Source organism: Galleria mellonella, unplaced genomic scaffold (assembly GCF_026898425.1).
Source record: "Galleria mellonella isolate WM207_F2 unplaced genomic scaffold, CSIRO_AGI_GalMel_v1 utg139, whole genome shotgun sequence".
NCBI classification, from domain to species: Eukaryota; Metazoa; Arthropoda; class Insecta; order Lepidoptera; family Pyralidae; genus Galleria; species Galleria mellonella.
The window spans coordinates 2,605,551-2,631,689 of NW_026441995.1; the positions used below are offsets into that span (position 1 = coordinate 2,605,551).

The 26,139-nt window shown below is 33.1% G+C and overlaps 1 protein-coding gene across 1 annotated transcript in view; it reads right to left on the reverse strand.

The window, feature by feature from the left end:
• The window catches only part of LOC113512693 (guanylate cyclase 32E-like), a 225,873-nt gene that overhangs the window by 163,621 nt on the left and 36,113 nt on the right, over positions 1–26,139 (reverse strand). Inside the window, exons 3-4 of the mRNA XM_052903469.1 lie at positions 12,915–13,060; positions 6,612–6,723 (exon numbers count right to left, since the gene is read on the reverse strand). Of these exons, the coding sequence (XP_052759429.1) occupies positions 6,612–6,723; positions 12,915–13,060 (258 nt within the window). The remainder of the gene's footprint in view (positions 1–6,611; positions 6,724–12,914; positions 13,061–26,139) is intronic.

Consider the following 26,139-nt stretch of genomic DNA (forward strand, 5'->3'; position numbering starts at 1 on the left):
TAATAATAATATAATAAACTTTATTTTCCTTAAACAAAGCCAATGATAAAGCTAGAAATTTAACAATTATGGTGCGGCGAACAGGGTTAATTTAAATATGTGACAATAAATGTGAGTTTGGATGTGCGTAGGTGTTTGTATGGGCTTATGCATGTGCGTGCGTGCGTGCGAGCGTTCGTGCGTGCGTGCGTGCGTGCGTGCGTGCGTACGATGTATTCATATATCATCATCGTCATATCAGCCGTTAACTGTCTACTGCTGAACATAGGTCTCCCCCATAAGGGGAGGTTTTGCCAGTAGTTGCCGCGCTTGGCAGACGAATTGGCAACCGCAGTTAGGCTTTGATGATGTTCTATGAGGGACACTGCTGCACATCCCTTGAGCATTAAGTTCCGTTAGTCACCTTTTACGACATCCATAAGAAAGGAAAAGGTGGTTCATTCTATGTCAGGACCACATGGCAACCTGAAGACGTATTGAATATAAAATGGAAAGGATTCAAAGCTTCACTTTGATCAGGAACAGATAGTACGTTAGTGAGAGGTCGAGAAGTTAGTGAGCGCTTCCGCCTCTACGGAGAAGTCGAGAAAACTGCATCTGTGAGAGTACGATTCACAATGATATTCATGGCGGTTTTTACGTACAAATCACCACGTTAGCATTCATAAAAGACATCCTTTTCTTGATATCACTCGTTAAAATATTCCTACCGTCCGTGCGTTCGTTATTAAACTATGTATGAATTACGAGCACAGAAATATTATTATTTACATTTTAATGAATATTCTAGAATATCCATTCAAATGAAGGATTCCAAAAGTTTATTTTTCATTTTCAAACATTACATTTACATTAGATGTGATTGAAGTAACGAAATTTAAATACAATTATTTCCAGGCAAGTTAAAAGATCAAGCGGTATTCGCCACAGTTTGTTTGAAAGCTTTCACGTTTCTATAAGACGCAGAATAAGTTTCATTGCCCATTAAGTCAATGTGGTAAACCCATAGAAGTGGGAGGGTAGCGCCGCACTCCGTTTATGGGCTAACAGTCTGCTACAAAAACAACTACGAACAAGTAGCGAAACTAAGGGAAAAACAACTACCTAGAATATATATTTATAGTGTATATATAAATAAATTCTTTTTTCACCACACCTGCCCTTCATACGCTTTTTGTTTTTACCTAATGGTTAGCTAGTAGAGAATGCCATATGTCATTAAGAGCGCCATTTGTACAAAGTTTTATTGTGCAATAAAGAATAAATAAATAAATATTAAGCCTGCGCACTAACTTTGCGTTTGCCACACTATATAGGCAAACGCAAAGTTACTTGATTCTGTGTAATAGTAAGATAATCTGTAGCATTTATTTTCCATTATATATATACATTCAATTTATATGTCAATGTAAATAGAGATATCCGTAATACATCATGTTAATCGTCAATACTTTCGTAGGATAATTACATTTATTTTAAATACACAATTATGTTAGTACTTAACGCGATGAAAAAGCTTTTACAAGTAAATAGTACCCACATATCTGCTTCTTTATTGCCGACGTTTAAAATATGTGTAAACAACGTGAAAGTTTCAAATTAACTATAATTACATTTTCCTCTCAAAGGTTGACTGGGAGAATATACTATATGAAAGCCATTAAAGCTACTACTACATTAAAACCGTCTTTTGTAAATCTTGTCAATAAAGAATAAATAAATAAATAGATTATTGATGTCAAATCTGTCGTAGGGAGTCGATACAGGCAGTCAAAGAGAGAGTTACCAGAGGGAGACTTTGTACAAAAGTCGTTTGCTTGGGTACTGTGTCCCATTCGTGTTTCTACCGAGAAGCAGTTGTGTTTGCATAACTGTGTTTCGGTTTGAAGGGTGGGATATGGCAGTAAATTTACAGGGTACAAAGGAATAACACCTTAGTTTTCAGGAATGGCAACGCATGGGGGGGTGTCATGGGCGAAACAGTATAATCTGTCATATCCTTGGTACTGCTTGTGTTTATAGGCGACGGTTACTACTTTCCATTAGGTGGGCCATCACCTTGGTGGCCATTCTAAGTTGCATAAAAAAAGACATACGTATACATCGGCTGTCTGCTCATATTCAATAGTAGTACAAATAAAATATTATTAATTTATTTAATATTTTGTTATTAATTTAATTTAGAGATGGTTTTCCTAATAATTTTGACAAAATTCGGTTACATTTTATTACGTTCTCTTGGCAGGCTATAGTTTTTTTTTTTTTGTCATTTATTGACCCAATTTTTTGGGTATGACATTAAATTTTGCTGATAGGGCAGTCTTTTAAAATGATGCTAATGATTTTGATGTTCAAGGGTTAATATATGATAAATTATGGCAACCATGCAGAATTCCAATCGCTCTCGAAAGACCGTGTCCAGTTTGTGTTGACCCAGATAGCGTCCCATTTTTACGAGCTAACTCAAAATGCAATAAAGATATCAAATGATCAAAAGTTAAGAAAACAATACGGATTCACAGGCGTCTTATGAGAAAAATAATCTGATTGTGATACGAAACGAAAACACTACCATAAGTGTCAGCATTTCAGTCCATCTCGACAAAGTACAAACGAATCTATGGACAGAATCGTTTGAATCAACGCTCCCATGAGAAGAAACGAGACAGCGCCTGTTGGCATCTCATTCTATTTTATAGACTCGCTAGCGATAACTATCCTATCAATAGATTCGCTTGTACTTTATCTAGAGCAGTATTTTCCAACCTTTTTTACGACCCCCCTAGTGTGAAAAAATATTTTATGACCCCCGACCCTTCGCTTTTATTTAATGTATTTTATAATGTTACAAAAATGTTTTTTTTTTATTGAGTGATAATAGAATGGTAATCCCGCCTGCGCTATCAGGAGGGGTGACAGGTGAGAAGAGGTGACAATTAATCACGACGGAGGGGGAAATGAAAATATGGGTCAATTAGACCCCATTACTAACAATCCCTTTCCCCCCGTTACAAAGATCTTGCAGGGACTGAATACTTATCGTGACGCCGTAGTCCGGCGGATGGTCTACTGCGAGAATTAACCACGACGCCACTCTCGCACCGTCAATCCGCCGCAGACGAGTCAGACGCAGAAGAACTGCCCAGTTCCGCCCCTCCTCCTTCCCCACTGGGCCCTGGGGTGATGTGGGAAGGTATTGTCCCAATGGTCCTGGGGGATGACTTATATGATAAGCACGCCATTCACCCTATCTTGAGAGAGGAGACCTGCTCTTACCATGGGTCGCTGCCGTCGGAGATGTGGTGAGTGCGAAAGCGAACCCATGTCTCCGACATACGAGGGTATATCGTCTGGTTTTTGGTGGGTACACCCCCACCTTTTCCCACCCCGTTCCCACAAATGGGTCTGATCATTTTCCAGACGTTAAAAAAAAAAAAAAAAAAAGGGACTGAATACTTCAATCCATACAACATTTTTAATCATCATTATTCTTAATAAATCTATCTTAGTAACTTTCTTTTTGTTAATAGAGTAGTTTTCGCGACCTATAGAGGCTTCGCGACTCCCAAGCGGGTCGCGACCCCCACGTTGAAAAACACTGATCTAGAGGGTTAAACTAACTAATGGTAATTTGGCACATTAAGAAACCAGCTATTTTAGAAAGTTTCTTTGCTTGATGAAATCCTTGATTCGATTCCATTTGATTTCATTCGATCGATCGGATTAATTCAAAGAGCAAACCATTCTCCTTACCCGACTGAGCAACGAGGACAACTTTGTATTTATCAGTCTATGTTTATATGTTCCTTTGTGGTGCTCTAAAAACCAAACACATATGGGCCAATTTTGGTGATTCTTACGTCAATCGGTTTATCTTGATCTTGCCAGTATCAATAAAGATATGTCTGTAATTAAAATTCAATATGGCGACAACCAGACGCCATATTGTTAAAAAGAAAAAATCGACATAATATGTTAACTGGTTAAGTCATTGAATAGCTGTTAAAAAATATCTTTATTTTTCTGTTATAATTCTTTTAAAATTGATTAACAACCATTCTCATTTTTTTTTTTATTTAAACTTAATAGTCGTGTTTTTTTTTTTACAACTTAGAATAAACAAGCTGACGGCCCACCTGATGGAAAGTGGTAGTTCAGTACCATTTGTTTCGCCCATGATATGCGTTGCCATTCCTGAGGACCAGGTGTTATTTCTCTGTACCCAGTTATCCCACCCTTCAAACCGAAACACAGCTTGCAAACACAACTGCTTTTGAGACACGAATTACCCAAGCAATCGACTTTTGTACAAAGTCTCCCTCTGGTAAAATTCTTTTTTCTCTATTATTTCTTGTTTTACATTTATTCATTGTCTAATTTCTCCCAGTACGTAGTATCTTAATTTTAACATTTATTGTAATTATTTGGCACTTATTACGTTAGGTTGAAGATCAATAACAACTTATTCATTAATAATAACTTCCAGGAATATGTTATAATATTCAGAAAATCCAAAAATACTCATAAAGTAATACGGTGAAGTGAAATTTACTAAATTCCTTGTAAATATTGGCAATGCCAGGAATTGGAGTACAATTATTATAAAAAATTCGTATTTCACGATAATTTTTTTTTATTATATTATACTTAAAATGTGCCGTATAGGTCCCGGTATATAATAATAATAAATCTTTTATTTTCAGGTATAATATACGCATAGTTTATTTCAGTTATTTCAGTTCAGTTATTATGATTAAAATTTCCTTTTAATTAATTACAATTTTTACATTATACATAATAGGCTACCCGTTTCTATACCGTGGATGTCGTAAGAGGCGACTAAAGGAACTTATGTTCGAGGAATGGGCAGCAGCGTTCCTCTTGAAACATCACCAAAACCCAAACTGCGATTTTGAACCCCAATGCCAAGCGTGGCAACTACTGGCAAAACCCTCCTTATGGGGGAGGCTATCTCTAGCAGTCGATAGTTAAGGGCTGATACAACATACTTAAATAAGCTGACGGTCCACCTAATTGAAAGTGGTCACCATCACCTATAGACAGAAACAGCACCATGGACATAACAGACTAATAATACAGCGTGCCTAAAAATAAATGGCGTTCCAAAAATAAATTTAAGTACATATAAAAAAAAGGTTAAAATTTAAAATTAACTTCCGAGTTTTAATCCCGAAAGCCATTCGTATACAACCAACAACTGTCAGACACAACTTTGCTCGCGTCAGATAATGTCATGTGCCGTTTATCTCTCTTATCGGTTCAATTCAGGAGTAATTCATGAAGACATTAATATTATTTGAAATTCGAGCTCATTTCAGGCAGTCATCTGTAGCACACCAATCTTGAAGATCTATTATGCTCGCCCTCTCTAAGGTCTCCCTAATAATTGCTGTCAGTGACAGAATTTTTAGGATATTTATTTAAACTTTAGTGTAGTTATATGAATTCGTGTATTTGACAGACCTAATATTGGATGGTTTTCTCTACCAGTCAACCATTAGGCAAATTGAAAATTTGGTAGGATTCATTCAAGAATTTAGGAAACATAAACTAATACTTAACATATTTAAGTATGTTATGTCACATATTTTTCACCACCTCTGCCCTTCATATGCTTTCTGTTTTTACCTCGCTTTTCTGTTTTTTTTTTGTACAAAAGTCGATTGCTTGGGTACCTCTGTCCCATTAGTGTTTCAACCGTGAAGCAGTTGTGTGGCTGTGTTTCGGTTTGAAGGGCGTGAATTTACAGGGTACAGAGGAATAACACCCGAGTCCTCAGGAATGGCAACGCATGGGTGTATCATGGGCGAACCAGTATATACTCTGTTATGTCCATGGTACTGCTCATGTCTATAGGCGACGGTTACCACTTTACATCATCAGCTTGTTTGACACACAAACACACAAAGTATGACATTAAGCTCGCTACTTGTACAAAGTTTTATTGTGCAATAATATATATATATATATATATATATATATATATATATATATATATATATATATATATATATATATATATATTTGTAATTTTATATGTATTTGTTATTTTGATTAATTTATTAACTTAAATAAGTATACTTTAATTGCCTGCAATGCTTCATTCCTCTTTCAATTATAATTACATCCGAACACACTTATAGTGTTAGCTATTTTTGATTGAACAAAAAAAAACTATTTTCTAGAAATAATGTGTATGGCAAAACAACGTTTACGAAGTCATCTAGTATATATATAAAATATTACTTTATCAAATGATTAATTGTATTAAATGAGTAAAGAAAACAACTTACGACTCAGAGTAATCAGCAAGAATAAGCATTCAATTCATGGCAGTGATTTATTTTATCTCTTCGGGATAAAATATATTAGCCACAAGAGTGTGGTGAGTAATGGAGTCTAGCGACCTCACTGCTGTCAAACTGCGGATCAACTTCCACGCAACCCTCCTAAACACCATGGTGAAATCGACACGATGAGGTGAACCAACTTAGCTAACTTGATGTTCACCTCACCAGCCTACACCAATAGCTCAGGCAGTGTTACCATTCTATTTTCAACTTGTAAAAAGAAAAGAAAAAAAAACTTACATGAGATATCAATGGTAGGTTCCAAGCCGCTGCCAGCTTAGCCTCCGTGTGGCAAGTGCTGTCCGGCCCGAAGAATGCCACTACTCCCAGGTCACGCATTTGTGTCATCACCCTGCAACCACATATTCTTTTAAACATATAAATAATAATAAGGCGCCATCTATCCTTTCTAATAATAACAACACGTTGGTAGATTTAAAAATTAAATAAACAAGGAAACTCGCCGTGTGGTACCGGCATAGAACGGGCCACCTCTTCCCTTCCCATATGTCCCATATAATAAGCAACTGAGAGAGCATAATGGTCGAAAGGACGAGTAGCAGCGACCCTCTTAAAACATCTTTAAAGCCTAACTGACGGTTGCCAAGCCACCTACCTACTCCTAATAGCGGGAAGCCGGGGGGAAAGGGATTGTTAGTGATGGAGACTGAGAATCCCATTGCTAGCAATATACCTAACCAGGTCGACCTCCTCGCGGTTCCCCTTGGAAACTATCATGGTTAATGATGAATTCATCGTGATATTCCTGTTTTCATTCTCATCTATCACCCTTCACTGGTGCTCCGCCAGCGTATCCCGTTAAAAAATCAAAAAAAATAGCGAAAAGCCTTTGTTCAGCAGTGGACAGTCAACGGCTATTATAAATATAGAAATAACGAAAGCTAAATTTTCACTTTTAATGGCAAACTTGTCAAAAGAAAGAGATAAAAAAGAAAAACACAGAAAAGAAAAACAATGGCATAGTATAATTAATGTTGTCTTAAATATCGTCGTTAAACTTTTAATTATGCTTTCTTTTTGTTTTTTTTTTCCTTTTATTTTTTTCTTATTTTTATAACTGTTGCAAGAAAGTATAAATTAAATCTTAATAATATAATAAAATTGTAACTGGACGACGTCTGTATATAGAAGATATGTAATAAAATGATTTAAGGGTTTTTAAAAGGAACAATAAAAACAAAACATTTTTATATATTTTTAAATTTTATCAAAAGTCTAGATTTTTGTAATATCAGAGCTATATATCTTTCCTACTATTATAAACGTATTTGGTGAAAAATTAAAATCAACATAACTATGCTTGCAGTTTTGCTTCTGTTCACCCCTATGATAGATAGATAGATAGATAATTTATTTACATTACTTACAGCACACAAACAGCAACGGACACAAATGCACAGTGAAAAAAGATAAAAAAAATATACATGTACAAAAAATAAAAATAAAAAATCAAAAACAAAATCAGAATGCATAAAATTTGTCTTTTTTTTTTCATCATGCGTGTGGTACATTAAAACAAAATGGTAACAACTCAGCTTTTTGTTTTTGCCCTAAAAAGAGCAAAACACTGATATTCTGTTGTGGCCAAAAGTGAGCCGCGAAATACCACTGAAAAAAAAAATAAAAAAAAAAGAAAGAAATATAGATAAAATACATTATGTGCGTTCGTTATATTCGCTATTTAGAAGAAGGTTAGTCAGAAGTCAATTTCTATCAGTTTCAAGCGCTCTAAACATAATGAATACCTGTTATACAAATCCAATTAGGAAGTATGATGAGACTATGGAAGATGAACATGGTATAATCTGTAAATATCATCATCAGTCGTTATGTCTGTCTTTGGTGATATTTAAGAGGAGACGAAGAGACGCTGCTGCCATTAACTTCCCTTAGCCGCCTCTTGCAATACCCACGAGAAAGGAAAGGGTGGCTTATTCCATGCCAACCACTCGGCTATATATATCATAATTATCTAAATATTATATTTATCACACCAAATTCCCTGCGGGACAGACAGAGATGATCGAATGCCAAACACCTGTATCCTTACATCCATTGTTTCTTGCACTTTCATTTCATTTCATTGCATTTATTTATTTTGTGATACATAGATAAATAACTATGGATAGTAATAGAAGATAAATAATATTGTAAATAAATAAATAATTTAATAAGGTAATCAGGACTCATTAATTTATATTTCTACAATAATATATATTAAAATATTATAATAATTACAATCATACAATATTAATTATTACAATATCAAATAGAATAATACAAATAGAATAATACAAAAATAATAATAATAATAAAATAAAGAAATCAATGCAAACAACAACGACCCAAACTCCTTTTTTTTTGTATATTAGCCAACATGTGAATCATGAGCCACAATGATTCAAATACTGGCAGTCTGGACGGTTCGCAAATAGCCTTAGGATAGTGTTAAAGCCAAACCATTTTGGCATTATGAAACAATCCATGATAGATACCTAAGTCCTCTATGATGTCTCACACATCGAGGTACACAAATTTATATATATATATATATATATATATATATATATATATATATATATATATATATATATATACTATATATACATTCTAAGTTGCATGATAATAAAAAATACACAAATATCAAATAAGACTTTTTTGTTATAATAAAAACAAATTTTTCAAATAATAATAATAAAATAAAGTATAAATCTTGAATGCTATCTAACAACAACGCTTCTAAACTCGTAGTTTTTTTGTATAGGACGGACAGACAGCGACACACTTTGTTTTATCATGTAGTGATATATATAATATGAGAAAAAATATCATTTATTTTAATAACTCGTCTCTTCCATGCATGTTCCATCCAGAGGGAGACTTTGTACAAAAGTCGATTGCTTGGGTACCTCTGTCCCATTAGTGTTTCTACGTGAAGCAGTTGTGTGGCTGCATAGTAGCATAGAAATAATCAACATGCGCTTCGGCTAAATCGATAGATACCTGTTAAGTCCTCTATGATCAACCTGAAGACACTTGATCGAGGTACGAAAAACAAATATTATATATATATATATATATATATATATATATATATATATATATATATATATATATATATATATATATATATATATATATATATATATATATATATATAGTTGTTGACGTAGTTTTAGGGCGGGAAAAATATGAACTGATATTTCTCTTTAATTACATCTTTCACGTTTCTTATATATTATGCTTATGTAATTTATAACCTCTCAACTGTGTCATGCTCTCAAAATGGTGGTGAAAAATCCACATCTGTGGCGTCCCGTGAGCGGACTTTACACAAACTAGGTATTTTTAGCGTATAGGTTTAAAAAACCTGAATTTTCCGAAATCTAATTGGAATTATACAAAATTCAGATTTGTTTTAAATTCCAACTAGATTCCTTATGTAATTAATTATTAAAAAACTAAGACCTTGCAGGATGTAAAATTTTTTGTACAATATTATATACTTGATAAAATAAAAATAAAATGGCTTATGGTCCAATACATTTTTTATACAGCACTTGTTTATAAAAATGGACCAAAAAAAGTCCTTCTTCAATCAACACTTAAGTGGGTCTCCTATTTCATTATTTTACGTACATTCTTGGCATTAGGGACAAGAGGTGGTTTGTTTACAATAATTAAAACTTATTGACAAGCTAGTTTAGACAAAACAGTATATATGACATTATTATCTATATGTCCGCTAAGCGGACGCGACACAGATGCGCAAGCGGACGCGACACAGTTGAGAGGTTTAATGGTTTCGATAAATACGAGTAAATACACGCTCGGACTATTTTTTCCATTCAATATATTCTACATAAATATCATTTCAGCGGTTGACTGTCCACTGCTGAACATAAGCCTTCCCCATAAGGAGAGTTTTGCCAGAAGTTACCACGATTGGAAGACGAGTTGGCAACCACAGTTAGGATCTTAGAGATGTTTTAAAAGAGACGCTGCTGCACTACCATTACGTTCCTTTAGTCGCCTCTTACAACACCCACAGGAAAGGAAATGGTGGCCTATTCTATGCTGGGACCACACGGACTGACAGCTTATATACACTTGTTAGAAAATTTTATCGATGCCTTGTAGCAGACACGTATACAAAAATGAGAGCTCCATCTAGTGGTCACTCTGTGAAACTATATTTATGTTATTTTCACAGTAAAGGAATTTTACTAAATATGAATTATAAAAAACACATGAAATAAAATAGAACCTTTTTAAATTAGCTAAAAATATATATTATTTTAATACGACTTAATTCCACTCTATCTAAAGTAATAAAAAACGATTCAGAAATATTTACACTTTACACACATATTTTATTTATTTACAACAAAATATGCAAAAAAATAGCATTTGATTTTCATGTTTATTTATACTTTACTAGCGACCTGCCCCGGCGTCGCACGCGTGCACATTACTTCACATTATATTAGAAACCTTTAAAATTATCAGTCTTTCTCTTTGTAATATTATGCATGTATTATACATATAAACCTTCCTCTTGAATCACTCTATCTATTAAAAAAAAACTTCATCAAAATCCGTTTAAAAATCCAAGCATACATAAGAGCACATGTCTGTCCTTATGTATATAAGGACAGACAGACGAGAAGCGACTTTGTACTGTGTAGTAATTGTACTATAGAACGTGGAATTATACAAAATAATCAACTTATAGCATATTTTTATACCTAAATATAAGGCAGAAACAGCTCTATATTTAATTTATGTTACAATAATTTAGTCTATATACGTCATTTAATTAGTACGTATGCTTTTATCATTTAATTTTATGAACATATTAATTTCATTCCATTTATTATTACACAAACAAACACAAAGCATGTTGGTTCTAAGTGTAAAGTTGTTTCTAAGTAAATATAAGAAAAGTTAGTCCCAATCTAGTGGCGTGGTGTGTGTTGCGTTGAAATATATTATTTGCTGCATCTTACGTTGATCTTATAAATAAATATTATAAATAAATAAATAAATAACCAAATAATTATTAAAACTCATTTATATTATATATATAATTATATTGATGCGTGTCTTAGAGGCGTGTTTCGGTTTGAAGGGTGGGATATGGCGTGAATTTACTGGGTACAGAGGAATAACACCTGAGTCCTCAGGAATGGCAACGCATGGGGGGTATCATGGACGAAACAGTATACTCTGTTATGTCCATGGTACTGCTCATGTGTATAGGCGACGGTTACCACTTTCCATCAGTTGGGCCGTCAGCTTGTTTGCCATTGTAAGTTGTATAAAAAAAAAGGCGACTAAGAGAATTTAACGGTCGAAAGAACGGTAGCAACGTCCCCTTTAGAACAGCACCAAAACACAAACTGAGATTGCCAACGCGTTTGATCAGCGTGGCAACTTCTGGCAAAATCTGTCCAATGGTAAACTGCCATAAGGAATGTCCTTGTTCTTTTTAAATGTGCACGGGAGACCTACTTATTTATTTATTTATTATAATAATAATATAATACATTCATGTACATAATATAGAATTATTACAATATTCTTATGAAGAGTAAGTGCATGAACCCTGTTTAGGTGTAGCAAAATTTTATTAATAAGTAGCTAATATACATGTATTCATATCAATTTAGATGTTAGGTTATATTTAATTATTTTACATATAATAGCTCGTTTTTAAATAGTAAAACTAAACCGTCTTTCAAAAAAAGCGTTCACGCTCACTTTTTATCTTTATCCGAGCAGTAAGTGCTTTATATTATTCTTAATTTCGTGTATAATATAGTATATATCATATTTGTGTAAGTATATTTGTGATTCATATATATTTATTCGCTTATATATATAATTTTGGTATGTATGTATATCAATAATTAGTAGTACCGTATTCGAGTATTCTGACACTGCCCTATGGTTGACTGGGAGAGAATGTTTTTAGCATTAAGTCCACCATGTACACATATTTGTACTAATAAGTAAATAAATAAATAAATACATATGTACAGCAATGGACAGATAAAATCTGATATAATGATATATGCGCTAATCATTCATTTAAGTCAAGTATCAGTTAAAACATTTTTACTTGCAGAAGTCATCTTCTGATGTGTTAGCGTGTCATGCTTGAAGATCGGCCTACTGTAGTACTAGCTCTAATGTCCACAACATAAGCCTCTTTTATATATTTTCTTAATTTAAATTTATTCCATTTTCAAAAATTACATTTTATTTTTATTACTCATTATTATTGTCTTCTTCTTCTTCTCATTTAAGAGTTTTCTCGCCAACTTTAGTCCAAGCCTTATCTTTGACCTCTCGAAATGACACCTAGTGCTTCCTTTATTTGTCCCATGTGATTATTTCTCGGTCTTGCCCTTCCTCTTCGTTTTACCTTCCCATAATATACTGCTGCTGTCCACTACTTGTTTTCCTATTCCCATATCAACACTCACAAACAATACATAACGTGTTTATAGTACTTACCGTAGTGCGAAGCTATCCTTGTCCTTGGGTAAAGGCGGCCTGGCCCGGCCTATATCTGCTGCTACGAACCGCAGCCGCAGTCCTGGCAGTAGGCTCGGTTCGCGGTTTACCGCTGCCACAGCAAGAGGCATGGCGCCCAACACCGTCTGCAAAGATACAATTGTTTTTATTTTATTTATTTATAATTTTTTTTTATACAACTTAAAATGGCAAACAAGCTGACGGCCCACCTGATAGAAAGTGGTAACCGTCGCCTATAGACATCAGCAATACCATGGACATAACAGAGTATACTGTTTCGCCCATGATACCCCCCATGCGTTGCCATTCCTGAGGACTCAGGTGTTATTCCTCTGTACCCAGTAAATTCACGCCATATCCCACCCTTCAAACCGAAACACAGCCATGCAAACACAACTGCTTCACGGTTGAAACACGAATGGGACAGAGGTACCCAAGCAATCGACTTTTGTACAAAGTCTCCCTCTGGACTGAATTATCAGTCCCATTGCTAGCAATATACTCCATCAAGTCGACCTCCACGTCCCCCCTGGAAACCATCATGCTGAATTCCAGGTGTATTTATCACGATGGGCTAACTGACTTGCTCTTTCATTTTCACTTATCATCCCTCACTGGTACCCCGCCGGTGTATACCGATAGCACAGGCGGAGTTACTATTCCGTTATCATCTATCGAAAAAAAGGCAGGCTTAATGCTAAAAGCATTCTCTCCCAATCAACCTTAGGGAAATGTCAGAATACTCGAAATGTTTTTTTCTTTAATAATCTTCTAATTTCTCTAATTTATTAAACTGCTATATCAGGTTTACATTTAAATCCTTACTTCCTTATTAGTATGGCTTATTCTAGTCTCAAGTGAATATAATAATAAAAAAATGAAACCTCTCCCTCTGTTTTTATTGATTAATTAATTAATTACATTGAATTCACTTATTATATTACAAGTACTTAGTAAGTAATCCTGCGGAGCGAGGCCCTGGTGACCTGTAATACAGGTATTCTTATACCTATCTCAGGCACCAGTCTCTCACAATTATATTTATAATTTGATTACCTTAATATAAGCATGTATTTCACTGTGATGAATTGTGAAGATAAAATAAATCTATTTATTATTACTTTATTAGAGAATTTTTAATCGAAAATTTTCACTTTTTTTTCTTTTTTCACACCGTACAAATTTTTCAAACATTTTTTACAACTCAACCCATATTCGTCGTCGTGCAATTTGATATACATATTCCGTTTAGACTACCCTTCCTTTCCCGTAGGTGCCGTAAGAGGCGATCAAGGGCAAGTGAGGTATGAACAGCAGCGTCCCTCTTAAAACATCTTCAAAGCTTAATTGCAGTTGCCAATCCATCTGCCAAGCGTAGCAACTACTGGCAAAACCCCGCAAGGGGTTGTGCTGAACATTATTCAGCAGTGGACAATTAAAGGCTGACATGATGATGATGATACTATTTGTGATGAAGAATAACAATATATATATTTATCTTGGACAATCAAAATATTCCGGTCTCGCATATCCCCGCCTGGGCTGTCGGTATACGTTGGCGTGACATCAGTGAAGAAACAGGCAAGAACGAAAGTTCGCTCATCTTATTACATAATTATCTTATTGCTAATATCTCACTGCACAATTAGCTCATCATAAAGTTAAGAACTAACCATTATAGTTCCTAGAGGGAACCACATGAAGGTCGAACGGATAAGGTATATTACTAACAATGAGGTTATTAGGCTCCATTACTAATAATCCCCTTTCCCCCGCTGTTACAGTTAGTTAAGAACAAGCTTTGCAATGAAAAAAAAACATACAACATTATATATATATAAGCAAGATAGATAGGCAGGTCATTGACGTTTACGTTAGTAACCTGTAGGGAATTGGCGGGAGTTTTAGACGAAATAATATTTTAAAAAAGTCTTGAGAATTGGCGTAGAAAATTCTAGTTGCACAACTAAAATATATATATATATATATATATATATATATATATATATATATATGTATATACCTTTATACTTATGTATATTATAATCATCTTTTTATGTTATTTATCTATACATTATTTATTGCATATAGGTATACATTATTATTATTTACTTTACCTATCCCAATAATGAAGCATCATGTTCGAATCAGTAAGTCTGTTCCGACATCCTTTCCTAATTCCTTTATCCATTCGTAATAATATATTCCCATTAATTTATTAACAACTCCAATTCAAATTTTCGCACCGACCGGCGACCTCTGTGTTTCAATGTAAAACAAAAAATATCATTATGGCGGTCGCTAGTACCTGAGCTTGTGTCGCTCATATTCTAAGTGAAAAAAAAAAGACTAGAAATTTTATGGAAATTCGTGTGCTTTTTACATGCTAATTGTGAATCTAACCAGTGTTGGTGTGTGTAAAAGGAGTCAAAGCCATAGGGTGCACCCAAGGTCTTCAACTACTCAGCAAGTTAACCCGGTCGGTGAGTCCTACTTTCTCCTTCCTATATCCGGCAATGCATGCTCTTCTACTGGATTCTAAGAATTCCTAATATATTTTCTAGGCAGGTGAATAAAATCTCATAGCTTTGCTCTGAAGTTTATCGTCATAATCTACCAAAGTCCACTGTTCATCTCAAAGTTTGACTGGTAAAAGATGCTACTATCATTAAGCCCACCTTTCATACCATATATTTTTTGAGTCAATAAAATTACTTGTCGCATTTTATTAGATTAAACAAAACACGACAAAACCCTAAATGCCTACGAAGTGAAATAAAAATAATAACAAATATAAATATAATATTTAAAATTCCAAACTTCCTTTAACTACAGTTATATCAGCAATTCCCAAATGTTAGGTCTCGACTGAAAGCAACACTCGTCAGAGAATCACTTGTAATAGGCAAGTAGCTAGCAAGCACGTTCCTGTGGTAGTTACAACACAAACGTGACTACGCTGAAAACAATAATAATATACAATATATCACTTGCCATCGACAAGGAATCTATCCTCCCTTCCTTTCCATTTTGGTTTCAGGGAATGCCAGGAACCAAAATAGTTATGCACAATGCGATTTCAGAAAAGCTTTTGCCCCGCAACTTTCAGACTGTGAAGTGCTCTTCCTAACGAGGTTTCCCCTAGAGACTATAGTATTGAGTTTTTTTAAAAAGACTCCCTCTTTGTACAAAAGTCGTATGCTTAGATACCTCTGTCCCATTCGTGTTTCAACCGTGAAGCAGTTGTGTTTGTATGGCTGTGTTTCAATTTGAAGGGTGGAATATGGCGTGAATTTACAGGGATCAGAGGAATAACACCTGAGTCCTCAAAAATGGCAACGCATGGGGGGTATCATAGGCGAAACAGTATACTCTATTATGTTCATGGTACTGCTCATGTCTATAGGCGACAGTTACCACTTTTCATCAGGTGGGCCGTCCCTTCCCTGAAGACTTCCCTGATGCTACAGACTTTTACAGACCACTATAGTTTATCATCAGACAAGCGTGCTTGTTTGCTACTATCTATACGTATATATAAAAATCTCATGTCACGGTGTTTGTCTCTTCCGAAACGGCTCGACCGATTTTTATAATTTTTTTACGTATATTTATAAGTCATATAGTATATTTCAGACCGCTAAGTAATTAGGGTGTCCGGAAGAATTTATCAGAACAACATTTACCAAGTCAACTAGTAGTAGTAAAAAATATATGGACACAAATATTTCTAAAACTTTATTGTTTTTAATTTCGTCAGAATTTATTTAGTTTGTCAAATGATCCGCTAACTCACAGACGTGCTCGACAAGCTTACTTGCAAAGTTGTCTGTGAACATTTTTTGAGGAATTACTAATTCAATTGCCACAAATGTATTCACACATTCATTTATAGGTGTGTTTAGATGCAAAAAATGTATTTAGAGCAAGCTTTCCTTATTCTTTCTACTTGTAAACTACGAAATTTTGTTATAAATCTTTAGGCAAGGTTTTTGTCGCTTGTAACATAACACAAACTTGGTACAACGCTATATTTCGTCTCAGAATTTATTTAAGTTGTCAAACAATCCGCCATTCTAAATTACCGACGGGCTCGCTGTACGAGGTCGCCTGTATATGTTTTTTTTTTAGTCAAATATAATGTCAAAAGTTTGCATTAATGTTGTATACATACTAGTGTATTTTTTGTCTCGCTTATGTAATTTTTACAGTCTATAAAAACCTTATCTATTGCATGTAATCTTTATATCAAATAAGCTTTTCAAGATTTCAAAAATAGGAAAATCGATGGCGCTTATAGATGGCGTATCAAAATAAAAAAATAACCAAATTTTAAATTAAACCTTCGAGAACACAACGGTGAAAACTTCGCTCAATTTGATACTATAGTTTTTGCATGATATCAAAACAAACATACAGATAGAGAAAATTGCTAAATATTATTGTTTTGACTTCTATTGTTGATATTAAGACCTTAATAATATATTTTCTTTCTTTAATATCTCTCATATTTTTTTTATACAACTTAGAACGGCAAACAAGCTGACGGCCCACCTGATGGAAAGTGGTAACCGTCGCCTATAGATATGAGCAGTACCATGGACATAACAGAGTATACTGTTTCGCCCATGATACCCCCATGCGTTGCCATTCCTAAAAACTCAGGTGTTATTCCTCTGTACCCAGTAAATTCACGCCATATCCCACCCTTCAAACCGAAACACAGCAATGCAAACACAACTGCTTCACGGTTGAAACACGAATGTGACAGAGGTACCCAAGCAATCGACTTTTGTATAAAGTCTCCCTCTGGTAAAATATGTATAAATCGTCTATTTTCAATTTTATTATATTAATAATAACTAGCAACAATCAGATTGCTAGTATATCTATACTAAAATTTTTTTTTTTTTATACATCTTAGAATGGCAAACAAGTTAACGGCCCACCTGATGGAAAGTAGTAACAAATGGGACAAAGGTACGCAAGCAAACGACTTTTGTACAAAGTCTCCCTCTGGTAAAATTTTTGATATTATTTTAAATATATATAATACTTTTATCAAATCACACATTATTATTATTATTTCATATTAGATATTTATTTATTAGAAACCAACGGCGTTACAGTCAATATTTACAGACTAGTATTTAAAATATTAAGGCTAATAATAGGTTTCTTATTTTTATAAAAGTACAAAATTGATTTGCGCAAAAAAAGAAAAGTACAATAAAGCACACACACACACTCACACCATGCAAATACAATCACACCGACCCTAAGATTTTACTTAATTACCTAATTAACCTATTGATTCATTAATATATAGATAGATAGATACTCTTTATTGTTTTCTCCATAAGATTACAATAGTAAACTTATTACAAATAAAAACAAGTACAAGAAAATACTACAATGCGAAAACAATTATATTGAAGATTATTTTAAAAATTTATTTTTATACCTACATGATAATGTATTAAAAAAGGGACAGGCTAATATTACCCATGTCGTCGTGTGTGCCCCGGCATAAAATAGGCCACCCCTTCCTTTCCCGTGAGTGTCGTAAGAGGCGACTAAGGGAGAGCCAGAGATAGACAGCAACGTCCCTCTAAAAACATCTCCAAAGTCTATCTACGCTTGCCAATCCGCCTGCCAGAGGGGAAAGGGATTGTTAGTAATGGAGACTGAGAATCCTATTGCCAGCAATATACCCCACCAGGTCGACCTCCTCGCGGTTCTCCCTGGAAACTATCATTGTTAATTCCTGATGAATTCATCATGATGGGCTAACTGGCCTGTTTTCATTCTCATCTATCACCCTTCACTGGTGCTCCGACAGCGTATCCCGTTAGCGCAGGCGGGTTACCATACCATTTTCACCCATCAAAAAAAAATCCACCTGCCAAGCGTGACATCTACTGGAAAAACCCCCCAAGATAAAAGCTTATCTTCAACAGGGTACAGTTGAAGACTGATGATGACGATGTTCATTATGTATACTCTCTTATCAGATTTTTTATTATTATTATTTCACACTAAATTAATTCAAAAATGTTTTTATATATACATAATAACGTACCAAAAAAGGGACAATCTAATATTACTCATAAATGACGAGCTCCTATGAATAGATTGATGGATGTGGATGAAGCAAAAGAGGATACTTGAATCGAGGATTATTACCGGGTTCTATTGTTTGTACTAACACTATAATGAAAAGGGCCGAGATATTAATATATACATGTTATAATAAATACATATATTTTATTTTATATAAATATATTCACTCGAATAGGAATATATATATATATATATATATATATATATATATATATATATATATATATATATATATATATATATATATATATATATATATATATATAAATATACAAAAGTCGATTCCTTGTTTCTGTCCCATCCGTGTTTCTACCGTGAAGCAGTTGTGCCATGGCTGGGGTTTAAACTGGGATATGGCATGAATTTACAGGGTACAGAGCTGAGTCTTCAGGAATGGCAACGCATGGGGGGTGTCATGGGCAAAACAGTATACTCTGTTATGTCCATGGTACTGCCATGTCTAAACACAACATCTTCCATCAGGTAGGCCGTCAGCTTGTTTGTTATTCTAGAGATAATATATATATATATATATATATATATATATATATATATATATATATATATATATATATATATATATATATATATATATATATTAAAATAGAGCCTCTTTCTTTCTTCAAGTCCATGCTAAAACGAAATATACAGAGTATCACAATTGCATTTATTTTCTCAAGTTTCTCGAAAGCTCATGTTAGTCTCAAGAGAAAAAAAGTCAAAGACCGACTTATTAATTTCAGAACAAGTTTAATCAGAAAAAAAATGGAAAAAGGAAAAAAGAGAGAAAAATAATAATGAGAAAATTTTATTCTTTCAAATCTCTCAAAAGAAATTACGTGACATGAAAATAAATGGAACTAGTTAAACTGGAAACTCAATAGATAGTTTAATAAATCAAATAAATTAAAATTATTCCATATTGGCGTGAATTTACTGGGTACAGAGAAATAACACCTAAGTTTCAGGAATTCATAGAGGGGTATCATGGGCGAAACTAATACTCTGTTATGTCCATGGTACTACGCATGTCTATAGGTGACGGTTACCACTTTCCATCGGGTGGCCCGTCAGCTTGTTTGCCATTCTAAGTTGTATAAAAAAAAATAAAAAAAATCCCAACTCATTAAAGTTTTTTTCATTACTCATTAATCAGAGGACCTACCATAAAATGTTTTCCGATATTTCGGAGCCAAACCAAACAGAAAACTGATGTTAAAATTATATAATACATGCCATTTGGAAATATTAAAAATATTAAAATATTATTCCTTTTGACTTTTATGATAGGATGTATGACGAACGAAATATTAAACTCCATTTATTAGTCCGATTTTGTTATAAACAAAAACATGAAATTGAATCCGAAATTTCGGAATTTCATTTCATGGTAGACCCGCAGGTTCTGATCTACACCGAGAATATTTTTCAGCATGCTCGATCTTATTAGGTGGAATATATTAAGATTTCTTCAGAGTCGGCAACGCGCAAGTGACACCCCTAGTGCTACAGGCGTCCATAGGCTACAGTGACCGTTAACCATCAGACGGGCTGTATACTTATTCGCTACCTTTGTGCTATAAAATAACATAAAAAATTCAAAATGAACCTTCATAGGCATTAATAATTATAGTTTTTTTTTTTTTGGTTAAATTAAAAATAAAATAATAACAAAATATAATCACGTACAACACCTCAATAGACGGTATTTTCAATGAAAATTAATATAATTAATAAATAACATCATAAAGAAGAGAATATGTTTATAAACATAATAATTAAGGCCTAATTATAATATTAATCGGTAATTTGTTGAAAAATCTGTAATCTGTTATTAAATTACTTTAGAAATTCAGTATTTCATTCAAATATACTTCATGTACAGAATTGACCTCTCTACTCTCTAGATTTATTATAAGTATAGATTAGATTCATAATATTATTATAATATTTATTTTTTTATTTTTATTTTATTTTATTTATTTAAGGCAAACAGACATCTAGAACAATACATAGATACACACTTAAATGGTAATTTGACAACCACTTAAGTTTGCACAAATGTTAATACAAGTGAAGGAAACACAAAATTAAACAATACTAAATTAAACAAATTAAACAAAACTATTGAAAACCACAGCAACATTGTCAATAATCATTATGTATTATGTTGATAATTATTATTTATGATGATGACGAGTCAAATCACACCATAAAATATATATATTTATATATTTAATTACTTTAACTGTACACCTTAAACGAAATTCAAAAGCATACAGTCTGAACGTACCGAATGCTCGAGTACAAATAACAGGTACATGACGTTACCAAGCAGGTAATATTCTCAAAAGATACCAATTAACTGGAACCATTTCTGAAGTAAATTCATATTTAGATACTTCGCACGCTTTATGTTCGAAGAATGTACGAGTACATGGCCGTAGGGGAAAGGGGGCATTGAGGGACAATGCCCTACCTTAAAAAGCCAATGCCCTACCTTAAAATGAAAAACTTCAAGAAAATTAGACAGATTCATTTTTTCGAAGTTACTTAATTATGGCTTCTGCCCTACCAAAAAGTTCTTTTGCCCTACCTTAAATATGAGTCTAGCTATGGCCCTGTACGGGTATGACAATATTATCTTATCACATTCCAAGGTCACAACGTCTGACGCTCATATCTTTACGTGTTACAAAGGGAATAACTCATTACGTTGAATATAAATGTCACAGGAAAGTGAGGATGTGAAGGATTTCGTGAAATACCTAGGGACACCGCGAAATAACGGAAGATGATATTTCAATCTATTCAGTGATACAAAAAAATTCTATGACAGGAGGGGGAAGGGATTGTTTGTAATGCGGAGATTCCAGCGGACCTATTGCTAGTAATATCTGATCGACTTCCACGTGATCCCGTCACGTTAAATAAATAATTAGGTGGCAGCAAAATGACATGAAAGAGCCAATTTCTAAAAAGAAAATGGAGAATGACGAATAAGGAACTAAGTTAATAATAGAATTAGTATTATAAGGAGTAGTTTATGAAATATTTTTAATATATTCTTGATTTGGAAAAAGATTTCATGATACAAGAACGAAATTTGGTTCCTTCATATCACATAGTCACTGAATGATCTAACCAAACTTCTAAAAAAATTCCAAATTATAATTACAGTTACGTCATAAATTAAACTACCTACAATATTTTTTACGATTATTATAATGGTAATTAAAAACATTTATAAGAAAAAAAAGAAACAAAAATAAATAATTCAAGAAGCTTATGTAAAAGATAATAACATCACCAGAGGGAGACTTTGTACAAAAGTCGATTGCTTGAGTACCTCTGTCCCATTCGTGTTTCAACAGTGAAGCAGTTGTGTTTGCATGGTTGTGTTTCGGTTTGAAGGGTGGGATATGGCGTGAATTTACTGGGTACAGAGGAATAACACCTGAGTCCTCAGGAATGGCAACGCATAGGGCGTATTATGGGCAAAACAGTATACTCTGTTATGTCCATGGTACTGCTCATGTCCATAGGCGACGGTTACCACTTTCCATCAGGTGGGCCGTCAGCTTGTTTACCATTCTAAGTTATATAAAAAAAAACATAATACATACGACATTTACATGCTATTCCTAGATATTTCATGTGACGCATTTTTATTTCGCTGCGATATAATTTTATTAAATTCGTCATATTCTCATTTCCATACGACATATAACATACCATAGACAGTTCTTACGCATGTATTCTTGACAGCCCTCTAGAATCGTAACACCCACAGTGTGACAGTTCTGTATTATTTTTAGAATGTCGTGACTAAAATGTAAAAAGCCACCCTTGTTGCAAGACACAGACGAGTATAGACGTTGTTACTACCCACGAAAGTCAAATAGGTAAAATATAAACAGAGTTGACAGATGCAAATTTAAATTTTTACCCAAACATCAAATATATAATATACATATATGTCCATGGTACAATTGTCTATCAATTACCATTTTCCATCAGGTGAGCTGTCAGGTTGTTTGCCATTCTAAATTGCATAAAAAATAAAACAAAAAAGTTCTTCCTTCTGTCCCTACTTTCAGCTTATTCTCTCCTCTTCCCTTCCCTCTTCTTCTTTTAACTTCATTTTCCCTATTCTGCTACCTCTATATATATTTAAAGTACCAAAACAGTCCAAAATATTTACTCATGACTTTTCTCCAAAAATTTTATTTGCAAACCTTATCAAAATTGCGAAAAATGTTATTGGCAATACTGAATTGATATCGTTAGTATTACTTTTTAAAAGTGCATTCTACCAGCAAAACTCTTTTACCAAATATATATAACAAAATTGACGAAAACGACAAGACGTTTTGAATCTCTCGTAGTAACACCATGGTAACACGAGAGTCCAGCTATCGAGTTACAATAGGAAATACGATATTACAATATACACATACATCTTTACTGTACATACATTATACTGTATACATTAAGAAGATTTAACATACAATAGTGGACTTATTCCATACAGGGATCTATTACAATCGACATTTTAGAAACTGAAAGAAAACTATAGAATGTTCGAGGGTAAAAATAGTATAGCTAATTACACTTACACATATTAATAATTACAATATAAACATATACTCATAACCATACTAGTGTTTACCCGCAACTTTTTCCATTCTATATACCAAATTTCATAGTAATTGGTTAAGCCATTATAATGCTATAATATAACAAACAACCAAAACATACTTGCGTGAAATACAGAGGAATAACACCTGAGTCCTCAGGAATGGCAAAATGGAGTCCAATATATTCTGTTATGTCCATGGTACCGCTCATGTCTATAGACGACGGTTACCACTTTCCATCAGGTGGACCGTCAGCTTTGTTTCCATTCTAATGTGTCGACATTTATAATATAAATATATATATATATATATATATATATATATATATATATATTGCTCAATTAAACAGGAGTTTCAGAATAGAGTCATAAAACACCAGCTTCAAAAGGCTTTAATGATTCTGCCATCTTCATGTTATTAAGAAGCGAGTTCCACAGGCATGCAGTATGTACAGTACAGTAAATGACTTGGCATAACTTTGAGTATTAAAACAAGGCCAATTCATAATAAAGTCATTACTGCATTTTATTTAATTATCCTTATATATTTTTTTTTTTATTACAATAACAATACGTCGTATTATATAAGCTCATCCGTATCTTTTAATGTCTTTTTGATATCTTCCATGAATTTTTATTATTCTGTCTTTTTGATATGTCCATATTTTTATTATTTGCATGTACTTCATTGTTATTTACTAAATTCATATGCTTTCTTTATATGATTTATAATTTAACATAGTTTGCCAACTGCTTCAACCATGCTGTGTGTACACCTGTCTGAGTCTCAATCTATTTCATACTATTATCTTTCTATAAATGTTATTGATTGTAACCTGTTGTGTATACCTTTAAATAAAATTAAAAACAAAATATTGCTTTTTTTACCTAAGTACCCTAACTACTAAGTACTACCTAAGTATCCTAATTATACCGAAATTAAGAACAAGAACAAAAATTGAAAAATAGTGAAATATTATTTTTATAAAAAAAAATCCCAATTATACAAAAATTAAGATTAACAATAAAGATACGAAAATAAAGTGCTGTGTCATTTACCTTTTCTAATTGTCTGAAATGAAATCCTGATTTCAAATTCCCGTAACAATAAGACATGTTCGCATTTTATTAAATCGTCCCTCTTATACATAATTTTTCTCAGTAGAATTCGTTTAAGGATTAATTGAATTTTATTTCTCTTGGAAATTTTTTGGAAAATAAAAAACTTATGTGGGTTGCGGAAACTGGGAACTGCAGCGGCTCGGGAGGCCGGGGGGTATGACAATAAATTTTATATTATTATTAGAACTACAAATGGTAAACAAGCTGGAAAATGGACAAATAAAAATAAAAATGGACCAAGTCGTAATTGTCGCCTATGAGCATATATAACATAATCATAAAAAAAATATAATATTCCCAAAAATAATTACATTAGATAGATATAATATATATATATATATATTATATATATATATATAGATATATATATATATATATAGTATATATATATATATATAAAATATAAACAATTACAAGAAATAATCACAGTGAGAAAACAACGGGCGACCTTATCGCTAAAAGCAATCTCTTCCAGGCAACCATTGGATGGAGAGGAGTAATTATAAACTGTTAGTATGTTATATAAATTGAAGGCACGATGAAGATCCTATTATTTCTACATATGGAGATATAATACATGTAATAATGTAAACCCCAACTCCCAGATTATAAAGATTAACAATATGTACAGAAATAAAATGAATAATTAATTACGTAAACTTAATTATATAAAGATAAAGAAATGACAATGGGCGGCCTCATCGCTAAATAGCGATCTCTTCCAGGCAACCTTAGGATGGAGAGGAATAATTAAAATTGTGTTTGGTTAAGGCGTAATAGAAAAATAGTAAGACTACAAAAGGAGAAAAGAAATGCTAGAAATAATTCTGTTCTCCTTTAACCAAAGGTTGTCTGTAAAAAAAAATATATATATATAAATAATATTAAAATTAAATAACTATATATTAACTAACTTCGGCGAACTTCTGCTCCGAACTTCGTACTTTGCGTGTGAAATTCATTAGTTCCTACCCTTACATTATATAGATAGAGTATCTACCTACATACAAATGCTTCACAAAAACAGGTCAACTTTTTTATACATGTGTACGTAAATCGGGTTACCAATATGTACACGTAATAGAGAGGGAAATATATATTATAAAATTAAATTGAGAAATAAAAATAATGTATTTGAAAGAACAAAATAAACAGTTTATATAGTTTACATAGTTTTTTGTATATTATAGAAATAGATTTATATGATTTTTTTGGAAATAAATGAAATATTCAACATTTTTTTAGTAAATATGATAATATTTGCATTAATTAAAAATTAACTAAAAATATAAATGTAGTAGATGAAAGTAGAGACTTTAT